This window comes from Rhinoderma darwinii, chromosome 11, assembly GCF_050947455.1.
Source record: "Rhinoderma darwinii isolate aRhiDar2 chromosome 11, aRhiDar2.hap1, whole genome shotgun sequence".
In the NCBI taxonomy this organism is placed as follows: Eukaryota; Metazoa; Chordata; class Amphibia; order Anura; family Rhinodermatidae; genus Rhinoderma; species Rhinoderma darwinii.
The window spans coordinates 74,313,661-74,327,060 of NC_134697.1; the positions used below are offsets into that span (position 1 = coordinate 74,313,661).

General features: G+C 38.1%; 1 protein-coding gene across 1 annotated transcript in view; it reads left to right on the forward strand.

Annotated features, from left to right (window-relative positions):
• The window catches only part of NRG3 (neuregulin 3), a 722,376-nt gene that overhangs the window by 671,746 nt on the left and 37,230 nt on the right, over window positions 1–13,400 (forward strand). The window contains exon 5 of the mRNA XM_075841743.1: window positions 11,119–11,221. Coding sequence (XP_075697858.1) covers window positions 11,119–11,221 — 103 coding nt within the window. The remainder of the gene's footprint in view (window positions 1–11,118; window positions 11,222–13,400) is intronic.

Here is a 13,400-nt window from a genome sequence, read left to right on the forward strand (position 1 = left end):
GCAGCTAACATTGCCAACTTGACAAGGCTTGATTGTACCAATACAAAAGTTTCCAGATTTCCATGATGATCCTTTAAGGGCAAAGCCCCACGTGGCAGAATTGCTCTGGAATTCTGCTGCGGAGACTCCGCAGCGTTAATCCGCAGCGGACCCGTTTCTCCATTGCCTTCCACTGCTTTTTAGTAGGGTTCGTTTAGACGATGCGGAAAATTCCACTGCGGAGCATAGGCTGCGGTGCGGAATTTGGTGTCCGCAGCATACAATGGATGTTGCGGACGTGTGGTGGACTGGTTGCGGACTCATTGCGGAAGTTCTCCATTGACTTCAATGGAGATTCTAAATTCCGCAATGAAGTCCGCAGATGTCATGTACATGTTATGTGTGCTGCGGAGCGTATTGGTTTTTTAAAATGACATTTCTTCATTCTGGCTGGACCTATGTATTTCTAGGTCTACAGCCAGACTGAGGAAGTCAATGGGGCTCCCGTAATTACGGGTGACTACGTGTGTGCACCCATAATTACGGGTGACTACGTGTGTGCACCCATAATTACAGGTGACTACGTGTGTGCACCCGTAATTATAGGAGCGTTGCTAGGCGACGTCAGTAAATAGTCACTGTCCAGGGTGCTGAAAGAGTTAAGTGATCGGCAGTAACTGTTTCAGCACCCTGGACAGTGACTTCCGATCACAATATACATCAACCTGTAAAAAAAATAGAAGTTCATACTTACCGAGAACTCCCTGCTTCTTTCTCCAGTCCGGCTTCCCAGGATGGCGTTTCAGTCTAAGTGACGGCTGCAGCCAATCACAGGCCAATCACTGGCTGCAGCGGTCACATGGACTGGATGCCGAAAGAGGGACGCGTCACCAAGACAACGGCCGGTAAGTATGAAATTCTTTTACTTTCACTAGGGAAAGTGATGTCCCTTCTCTCTATCCTGCACTGATAGAGAGAAGGGAAGTACTTTCACCTCAATACGCAATGGCCAGTCCGCATCAATTTACTGCACATTTTGGGCAGATCCGCAACAGAATCTGCAACGCAGATCCGCAACAGAATCTGCAACGCAGATTCTGTGCGGCATTGATGCGGACAGTTGCGGAAGAAATACGCCACGTGGGGCCATGCCTTTATACTATCCTACCAAAGTACATGTTTAGTTCCTAGGCTTCTACAAGGCTCCTGAAGTCTAGGTTTGCATGACATTTGATGGTCTAGCATCAAGGGCTAACATAACATAGCTTTTTTGTTTTTAAATTGCCTTTTTAAGTTTGAAGAAGAGGAAAAGATTGACTCTTCTGATAGAGAACATAAATCGAGTGTATGGTGTCCATAATTGAACTCCCCTCTCCTCCTTAAACAGTCTATAGAGTTATATGAAGAGATCTGCAGTACAATTACTGTTAGAGCAATAGAGCAGTACATTAGCCAAAAGACTTAGGGTACTAATACACGGCCTGACATGGGCTGTGTAAACGAGCGCCGATCAATCAGGCATCTCGTTGATCGGCGCTTTCACATGGAGCAATGATTGGATATGTATGGGGACGAACACTTGTTACCCTAATTGCTCGTCCCCATACATTTTCATCTGCACATCTCCCTGATTAAACAGGGAGATGTGCTGCCAACAACAATTATTTTTAATTCTGTAAAAATTATACGATCAGCCGATGAAACAGTGTTTGAACGTTCATCAGCTGATCGTTGCCCTGATTACATAGGGCATTGATCAGGAGCGAGCATTCATATAAACGCTTGTTTGCCCGATCATTGGCCCATGTAATAGGGCCTTTAGAATTGAAAAATAATCATGTTTGTAATATTTATCCCCTTCCCGCCGCAGCCCTTTTTCAGATTTTAATTTTCGTTTTTTCCTCCAAAAGCAATAACGTCTTTATTTTTCCGTCGATATAGTACTATGAGGGCTTGATTTTTGTGGGACAAGTTGTAGTTTTTTGTAGCACCATTTATTTTGCCATATAATGTAATAGGAAATGGGAAAAAAATTATTTGTGGGGTAGAAAATGTAAAAACAGCGACTCCTCCATGTTTTTTTTCACACAGTTTTTACAGAATTCACTCTGCAATTAAAACAACATGTTAACTTTATTCTGTGGGTCAATACGATTACGGCGATACAAAATATATATAGTTTTTTCTATATTTTACTACTTTTACAAGTAAAAACCTAAGTGTAAAATAGAAAATGTATTTTGTGTTGCCAAATTCCGAGAGCCAGAACTTTTTTATTTTTCCGTTCATTAAGTGGTATGAGGGCTTATTTATTACAGGATAAGCTGTAGTTTTTAATAATACCATTTTGGTGTACATGCAACGTTTTGATCAGTTTTTATTTCATTTTTTTGTGGGAGATGAGGTGACCAAAAAATAGAGATTCTGGCGTTTACTATTTTTTTTTTATGGCGTTCATCGTGCGGGTTAAATAATTATATATTGTAATAGCTGAGACTTTTACGGACGCGGCGATATCAATTATGTTTATGTATTTATTTTTTTACTATGCTCTAGCGGGAAAATGGGAAAAGTTTTTTTTTTAACTTTTAATTGTTTTTTTTTTACATAAAAAAAACAACTTTATTTAACTAATTTTAACTTTTTTTTTATTAGTCCCCCTAGGGGACTTCAACCAGCAATCGTTAGATCGCTTGCACGATATACTGCAATACTAATGTATTGCAATATATGGTGATTCTGACAGGCATCTATTAAGCCCTTAATAGGTGCACAAAGTTGGTGGACCTGGGAGCCTTTATTAGGCCCCCAGGCAGCCATAGCAACCACCCCCCTGCGATTGCGATAGCTGTTAGAGGGGGTCACCCCCCTCTTTCTGACTATTTAAATGCTGCGGTCGCTATTGACCGCAGCATTTAACAAGTTAAACGAGCGGTATCGCGCTCGAGCGAGATGCCGCTAGTTACTCTGAAGTGTCGGCTGTAACAAACAGCTGACACCGGCATAGTATGGAGCGGGTTCACTCCGTGAGCCCGTTCCATACTTCCCCTACCCGACTTTGGCATATGGATATGTCAAATGTCGGGAAGTGGTTAAAGTACCGTAATTTTCGGACTATAAGGGCTGATTCAGACGTGCGTGGCATTTTTGCGCACGCAAAACACGTGGCGTTTTGCCTGCGCAAAAGCCACTTGCCTACTCCGTGAGGCAGCATCATATGATGCGCGGCGGCGTGCTTTTCGCGCATCATTATGACACGCCATTTGGATGTTTGTAAACAGAAAAGCACGTGGTGCTTTTCTGTTTACATTCATCCTTTTGACAGCTGGTGCGCGAAACAGGCAGCTCGCACGGAAGTGCTTCCGTGCGACATGCGTGGTTTTCACGCACCCATTGACTTCAATGGGTGCGTGATGCGCGAAATTCGCGGAGATATTGACTATGACGCGCTTTTTGCGCAGCGGACAAACACTGCGAAAAAAGCACGGACTGTCTGTACTGCCCCATAGACTTCTATTGGTCTGTGCGTGGCACGTGAAAACCACGCGGCCCGCACGGACGCAATACACGTTCGTGTGAATCCACCCTAAGACACCGTTTTTAGCAAGAATAAATCTTGCTAAAAAGTCCCTGCATATTATAGTTGGCAGTCAAGGGATCCAGGCCCCCTGACCGCACCTTACTTAACCCCTTCCCGACCCATGATGTGCCGACACATCATGGAGCGGGGAGCGGATGATGTTTTGAGCGGCTCACGCGCTGAGCCCGCTCCATACACTGCAGGTGTCAGCAATTGACATGCTGCTCTAACAGCCAGGAACAGCGATCGCACTGTTCCTGGTAATTTAACTGGTTAAATGCCGTGGCCAATAGCGACCGCGGCATTTATAGTGGTTTTCCCATGAAGGACATTTATGAAATATTCACAGGATATGTCATAAATGTCAGATAGACGCGCGTCCCACCTCTGAGAACCGCATTTATCTGTAGAATGGGGCCCCGTTCTATCATACCTGGCTCCGCTGCCTTCCGGCCACTGCACTTCCTGTTTACATGTTCAAGTTACGCAAACAGCGTAACTCGATGAGCTATGCAGTTTCCGTAACTCCCATACAATTGAATAGTAGTTACGGAAACAGCGTAGCATGCTACGCTGCTTCTGTAACTGCCATTCACTACTATGGGAGTTACGTAAACAGTGTAGCTAAGCGAGTTACGCTGTTTTCATAACTCATCCATGTATTGCCGTGCATTGTACCAATGATCTAATGATCGCTGGTTCAAGTCCCCTAAGGGAACTAATAAAATGAGTAAAAAAAAAAAAGTTAGATCAATTTTCAGGAGTGTAAATTGTTTTTAAAAGTTAAAAATAAAAAACATTTTCCCATTTTTCCCCAAGCACAATGTAAAAATAAAAAAAGAATAAAAAAATTGGTATCGCTGTGTCCGTAAAAGTCTGAAACTATTATAATATAGCATTGTTTGACTCAAACCGTGAACGGTGTAAAAATAAATACATTTAAAACCCCAGAATCGTTGTCTTTTGGTCACTATAGTGCTAAAAAGAATGAAATAAAAAGTGATAAAAAAATTGTATATACCAAAAAAATTGTGCTAATAAAAACTACAGCTCGTCTCGCAATAAATAAGCCCTCACACCTCTCAAATGATGGAAAAATAGACGTTATGTCTCTCAGAATGTGGTGAAACCGAACAAATTATTTTTTTTTTAACTAATAGTTTGTTCTTTGTATTTACTGTTGTCTAAAACCTGGGTGCGTCTTATAGTCAGGTGCGTCTTATAGTACGAAAAATACGGTAGTTGAATATTATACAATAAACAGAAATACATTTTCTATTTTTCATCGATACCTGGTCATACGTAGCTGTGGAGATTTTATTATTTGAATGACCGAACAAGCTAATTATTAATGTGTTACAGGGAAACTAGTTAACACATACTGTGCTATGCTTGAGAATGACATACATGGCTTGGAATTTGTCCAACATTCTTCTTGTTTTAAAATTTGTTTTTTTGTCTTGTCAATTTCCCATAGAAATGATAAAAGATTGAATTGAATCTAGTGCATTCAATCTTTGTCTACCAGAAAACTAAGCTACTAAATAACATGTGCAAAATGTTTTCACGTGTCAGCTTTGCATGAATGACTTAAAATCTTGTTTACACTGGGCAATTATTGTGACTGTGCGCCATAGAAATGAATCAACAACAAATGAAAAACCACATGTTTTTATTTTATTTTTTTCTGCTTACCTGAGGCATTGCTTCCTAGTGCATGGCTGTCTATACAAAACAGTAATGCTCCTTGCCGAGTGAGGTCGACCCCCGACAGATGCAAGGATCATGGTGATGGAAATCATTACTTTACCGTTTTAGAAATTGTGGTGTGTATATGCAAAATGTTCTTCCTATTGTCGGATGGCCAAGAGGAGCAATTGCACTGAAATTTTTTACTGCATGAAGTAGCAAACATGAACTCACTGGAAAATTGTGGTTTTGTTTTGTGTGTAATTTTACTTATGGTATCGCTAATGGGTATTTTCGAATATCAAATGTGAGATACAAGAGGAGCTAGAGCTTCCTGATGAGTCCATTGTTCAGGCTTTGAGATGTGATATACAAGACACACACACACACACACACACACTAGCGTCTGACATTTCTAGAAAATTTCTTCTCATTACCATTTCTCGAGATCTGGACTGTTCTTAACTCTACTAGCCCTCCCTATTACTTACTCTTGAAAATTCAGGTAAACTTTGTATTCCTATTATTAGATATGTTACTTCAATGTCAAACAAAAACTTTCCTACTGGACTGCTACTAATGATCACCATCGTGCCCTTCCTGGCAGGTGGTACTGCACAACCAGTCCTTCTATTTAATGTGTGTGGCAATGCAGGTTGTCTGTAATAGCAGGGAGATCGTCCATGGGCCTCATACTCAATATGTGTAACTTTTATAAGCAAACCGGTGCAATACAAATTAAAAATTCATTATTGAGTCTGAAAGACCCAAAGTGAATTATTATGATGGGAACTCATATATAGAAGTATATAGGAAGAATAAACATTTAGCCAGTTTATATAAATTAACCCCTTCCCGCCGCAGCCCTTTTTCTGATTTTAATTTTCGTTTTGTCCTTCCCACCTTCCAAAAGCTATAACTTTTTTATTTTTCCGTTGATATAGTCCTATGAGGGCTTGATTTTTGCAGGACGAGTTGTCGTTTTTTGTAGCACCATTTATTGTGCCATATAATGTACTAGGAAATGGGAAAAAAATTATTTGTGGGGTAGAAAATGAAAAAGACTCTGATTCCTCCATTGTTTTTTGCGCGCCGTTTTTATGGAATTCACCGTGCAATTAAAAAAACATGTTAACTTTATTCTGTGGGTCAATACGATGACGGCGATACCAAATATATATATTTTTCTCTATATTTTACTACTTTTACAAGTAAAAACCGAAGTGTAAAAAAGAAAATTTATATTGTGTCGCCAAATTCCGAGAGCCATAACTTTTTTATTTTTCCGTCGATTAAGTGGTATGAGGGCTTATTTTTTGCGGGATAAGCTGTCGTTTTTAATAATACCATTTTGGTGTACAGGCGACAGTTTAATCACTTTTAATTTCACTTTTTTTGGGAGATGAGGTGACCAAAAAATAGACATTCTGGCGTTTACAATTTTTTTTTAATGGCATTCATTGTGCGGGTTAAATAATGATATATTGTAATAGTTCAGACTTTTACGGATGCGGCGATACCAATTATTTTTATTTGAATTTTTCTCCTATGCTTTAGGGGGGAAATGGGAAAAGGTTTTTTTTTTAACTTTTAATTTTTTATTTATTTTTTACATTAAAAAAACACGCTATTTTACTAATTTTAACTTTTTTTTTTTTATCTCTTAGGGGACTTCAACCAGCGATCGTTAGATCACTGCACTATATACTGCAATACTAATGTATTGCAGTATATCTTGATTCTGATAGGCTTATATTAAGCCCTGCCATTAGGCCCCCAGGCAGCCATAGCAACCATCGCCCCCCCCCCGCGATTACAATGCAGGGGGCGCGATGAGCTGTTAGGGGGGTCGCCCCCCTCTTTCTAATGATTTAAAAGCTGCGGTCGCTATTGACCGTGGCATTTAATGAGTTAAACGAGCGGGATCACGCTCGTTATTCTGAAGTGCCGGCTGTAACATACAGCCGACATCGGCATCGTATGGAGCGGGTTCACTCTGTTAGCCGCGTTCCATACTTCCCCTACCCGACTTTGGCGTATGGATACGTCAAATGTCGGGAAGGGGTTAATTGCCCCATCACATTTTTAGATTTTGAGAGAAAGTGTGTTTTTATCTATAACAATAGGGATCTGACCATGTCGGTCACCAAATACGGTTCGCAGTCTGAGAATTTCATCAATTTTCTACACTATATTTCATCTTCATTTAATGCTTAGCAATTTAGTTTCAAATGGACCAAACCTAAAACCACTAACTTGTGTGCTTGGGTTATTACTTAAAAGGAACCTGTCAGCTGTTTTATGCATCAACTGCATTTACTGTGACATAGGTGACATGTCAAACTTTCTAAACATCCCCCTGTATGCCACTAATAGTACAACTTACCCTAGAAAAATAAGTTTAAATATCTCCCGTGCCAAATGCAAAGTAATGGAGGTTTCTTTTGGGCATATCTCAAACAGGGACGTGTCGAAGCTTATCCCAGCGGCTTACTTTGATCACATGCCACATGCCCCCTGCATCATCTACTGCCGTAGGCTAGAATAGTGGCACAGCGGTCACAGCCTGGTCTGGGCATTGGCTTCACATCTTTTCTGCTCATGCGCCAGTTCTTGCTGTAGTGGGATTAACGTGAAACGGAGATAGATAGATTAGATAGATAGATAGATAGATAGATAGATAGATAGATAGATAGATAGATAGATAGATAGATAGATAGATAGATAGATAGATATGATATGATAGGGAGAGATAGATAGATAGTTAGATAGATAGATAGATAGATAGATAGATAGATAGATAGATAGATAGATAGATAGATAGATAGATAGATAGATAGATAGATAGATATGATAGATAGATAGATAGATAGATAGATAGATAGATAGATAGATAGATAGATAGATAGATAGATAGATATGAGATAGATAGATAGATAGATAGATAGATAGATAGATAGATAGATAGATAGATAGATAGATAGATATGATAGAGAGAGAGAGAGAGAGATAGATAGATAGATATGATATGATAGGGAGAGATAGATAGATAGTTAGATAGATAGATAGATAGATAGATAGATAGATAGATAGATAGATAGATAGATAGATAGATAGATAGATAGATAGATAGATATGAGATGATAGATAGATAGATAGATAGATAGATAGATAGATAGATAGATAGATAGATAGATAGATAGATAGATAGATAGATAGATATGAGATAGATAGATAGATAGATAGATAGATAGATAGATAGATAGATAGATAGATAGATAGATAGATAGATAGATAGATATGATATGATAGGGAGAGATAGATAGATAGTTAGATAGATAGATAGATAGATAGATAGATAGATAGATAGATAGATAGATAGATAGATAGATAGATAGATAGATAGATAGATAGATAGATAGATAGATATGAGATGATAGATAGATAGATAGATAGATAGATAGATAGATAGATAGATAGATAGATAGATAGATAGATATGATAGAGAGAGAGAGAGAGAGAGAGAGAGAGAGAGAGAGAGAGAGAGATAGATAGATAGATATGATATGATAGGGAGAGATAGATAGATAGTTAGATAGATAGATAGATAGATAGATAGATAGATAGATAGATAGATAGATAGATAGATAGATAGATAGATAGATAGATAGATATGAGATGATAGATAGATAGATAGATAGATAGATAGATAGATAGATAGATAGATAGATAGATAGATAGATATGAGATGATAGATAGATAGATAGATAGATAGATAGATAGATAGATAGATAGATAGATAGATAGATAGATAGATAGATAGATAGATATGAGATAGATAGATAGATAGATAGATAGATAGATAGATAGATAGATAGATAGATAGATAGATAGATAGATAGATAGATATGATAGAGAGAGAGAGAGAGAGAGAGAGAGAGAGAGAGAGAGAGATAGATAGATAGATAGATAGATAGATAGATAGATAGATAGATAGATATGATATGATAGGGAGAGATAGATAGATAGTTAGATAGATAGATAGATAGATAGATAGATAGATAGATAGATAGATAGATAGATAGATAGATAGATAGATAGATAGATAGATAGATATGAGATGATAGATAGATAGATAGATAGATAGATAGATAGATAGATAGATAGATAGATAGATAGATAGATAGATAGATAGATAGATAGATAGATAGATATGAGATGATAGATAGATAGATAGATAGATAGATAGATAGATAGATAGATAGATAGATAGATAGATAGATAGATAGATAGATAGATAGATAGATAGATAGATATGATAGAGAGAGAGAGAGAGAGAGAGAGAGAGAGAGAGAGAGATAGATAGATAGATAGATAGATAGATAGATAGATAGATAGATAGATAGATAGATAGATAGATAGATAGATAGATATGATATGATAGGGAGAGATAGATAGATAGTTAGATAGATAGATAGATAGATAGATAGATAGATAGATAGATAGATAGATAGATAGATAGATAGATAGATAGATAGATAGATAGATAGATAGATAGATAGATATGAGATGATAGATAGATAGATAGATAGATAGATAGATAGATAGATAGATAGATAGATAGATAGATAGATAGATAGATAGATAGATAGATAGATAGATAGATATGAGATAGATAGATATGAGATAGATAGATATGAGATAGATAGATAGATAGATAGATAGATAGATAGATAGATAGATAGATAGATAGATAGATAGATAGATAGATAGATAGATAGATATGATAGAGAGAGAGAGAGAGAGAGAGAGAGATAGATAGATAGATAGATAGATATGATATGATAGGGAGAGATAGATAGATAGTTAGATAGATAGATAGATAGATAGATAGATAGATAGATAGATAGATAGATAGATAGATAGATAGATAGATAGATAGATAGATAGATAGATAGATAGATAGATAGATAGATATGAGATGATAGATAGATAGATAGATAGATAGATAGATAGATAGATAGATAGATAGATAGATAGATAGATAGATAGATAGATATGAGATAGATAGATAGATAGATAGATAGATAGATAGATAGATAGATAGATAGATAGATAGATAGATAGATAGATAGATAGATAGATAGATAGATAGATAGATATGATAGATAGATAGATAGATAGATAGATAGATAGATAGATAGATAGATAGATAGATAGATAGATAGATATGAGATAGATAGATAGATAGATAGATAGATAGATAGATAGATAGATAGATAGATAGATAGATAGACAGACAGACAGACAGACAGACAGACAGACAGACAGACAGACAGACAGATAGATAGATAGATAGATAGATAGATAGATAGATAGATAGATAGATAGATAGATAGATAGATAGATAGATAGATGAGAGCTTTTTCCTGGGTCACATACAAACGCTACATTGTGTAATCACCATCATGTGAGATGTGGGATGACATGGTGACTGATATTGTATCTCTTCTGTGTATATCTTCATAATGTCTTATATTTGAATGAATGTGCAGAAGGCTAAATCTGCTTTTGTCCGTGCGGACTGTAGAATGAGTCACAGTTCTTATTCATTCTTGTGTTCTCATGCAATATCAAAATGATTTAAATGCAAAGAATACCATTGCGTATATTCTAAAAGGCAAACAAAGGCAGCTTTTAGAAAGTCAGGACTGCAGCTTCACTCTTCATAGATATGGAAATGAGTTACTGTTACTGCATTTGTTCTTCAGATTGTAACTTGTTCATGGTTTTCCAGGAACTGAAGCCGCTTTCATGTGCTTATTGTAAAACAATTCACCTTTTTACAATGATTGTGCTTCTGCTTGCAGAGAGTGAAGAGGTGTACCAACAGCAGATCCTGTCAATCTCCTGCATCGTCTTCGGCATTGTATCTGTGGGTTTGATTTGTGCCGCTTTCTACTGCAGGACAAAGTAAGATGTGTTATTTGGCTTTGGTCTATGGCGCATATAGATGTTCTGGACATAAATTGCCTGTATGGATTAATACGCTGTATTTAGGAACAACAATTTGGGTGCAGTCACACGTTGCAGATTTGGTTTACTGCAACTTTGGACTGCGACTGAAAAACTTGCAGAGATCCATGCACCTGCTGCAGAAACAGCCCCATTCAGATTGATGTATAGAAATTTCTGAAAAAAAATCTGCCGCGTGTGACTGCACCCTTAAGGCTAAGTTCACACGTTGCGGGTTTGTCGCAGATTTTGTTGCGGTGTTCACGCAGATCTCACCCTTTTGCATTGCAAAGTGTAAAATCTGCGCTGAAACTCAGAGTCAAATCCGTGACGTGTGAACTCAGCCTAATAGTTGCAACATGGGGCTTTACTGTGCACATGGAATTACTTAAACAATAGTGCCAATATAATCTTACGTGCGCACTCACCTCTGCTAGCGCACAGCTCTTTACATAACAATAATCTACAGAAATCTGTGTCAGAAACACAATATTGTCTATGGAAATAAAGCTGCACAAATAGGGACGTGTACATTATTTATACCTTCAAATGGTCCAAGCAATCTCTATAATCTTAAAGGGGTCGTCTTATAAAGACAGCTTATTTTTTAATTGAAGAATGCTGAGTGGTGTGTATCAGACGTCTCTAAACCCTAGCGATCTGTTATTTCCAGGAAAAGACGCTTCTGTAATTCTAGCATTATATGGCGGCCATGTAAAACATGGATGGGCCAGGTCAGTCAGATCGGCACTCTGTTCTGGCTCATAGTAGGGGTCTAGCAGGGCATGTGCCCTCTCTGCTGCGTGCTGGAGTGGCATCAAAAGCTATCTACCTTGGCCAGGACATTCAGTTACAGTACTAGGGGAGCGAACTGGATCTGTGCCCCGGGTAAAAGAAAGCTTTTACATAAATGAGAATGTGAATACAATAACCACAGCAATTTTTTTTCAAGGCTTTTTTTTGTTGTTGAAAACCACGGCGTATCCAACATCAAAATTATGGGCCAATTTCGTTTTGTATTGATTTAAATGAGGAAACAATTTGAATGAAAAAATGCATATAATTATGGAAATTATCAAAGGAACATTTCCCAAAACGACTTCTTTAACTAACACTATGGCAAAACTTGCATTTTCTGTTTTTTGTTTTTTTTTGGTTATGTATTGCATACTGAACAGACAGCCCTGGGGTCCTTCTAGGTCCCCACTACTGACTGCAGAGGGTTCTCCCAGTCTCCAATCGCGTCTCTGACCGCATCACCGGAAATCCAAAGTGGGGAGTCCCCTTTGATGATGCTGCAATCACGAACCGTGGTGATCAAGGGGTTAAACAGCTGGGGTCGGAGGTTCCGCCGATCCTAGCTGTATTCACTAGGCTACATACAGGAGCGGATAGTAAAAGTTCCTGCTCAGAGAAAGCGTGCTCTTTGGAACGGTCATAAGCGTCTTCTACAACGATACCAAAAGACATCAGTGTAGATACTTGATCTGCAACGCCTGCTGTCAAAAGACACTGGGTCGGGAAGAAATTAAAAAGTATGATTATTTTTAATTGGAAAGTAATTGAGCTTACATTGTTTAGAAGTAAAATTTCCCATTAAGGGTAGGGACACACAGCATGTTTAGGGCGGATACAAGCTGTGCAGCGTATCCGCCCTGAATACCACAAGGAAATGCTGTACAAAAAAATATACCACATTGTGGTACGTTTTTCAAGTGGATTTTCCGTTGTGTAACCGCTGTGCGTTTTTTTCGGTGGCTTTTTTCTGCTGTGTGGGGAAGAGATTTGTTGAAATCTTACCCACACTGCTGCTACTGTGATACAATGCGGATAATCTGCAATTAATCTGTTGCAGAAAATCCGCAGTGTTTACGCCATGTGTGTCCCTAGCCTAAGTCTATGTTCACGCAGGGCGGATACGCTGCGTAAAAGCACACAGCATATTCGCCCTGGCGGCAGAGAGAATTCTGGCCGAAAAACGGCACCAAATTGTGGTGCAGTTTTTCGTCCAGAATGTGCACTTTAGAAAAAAAAAACAAAAACAAATACATACGCTCTGACGTCCTACAGCCCGGAGTCCTGGGATGGCCTTTTCTGATGCAAAAATCGCAATATCTGCAATTTGTTGTGGGTTTTA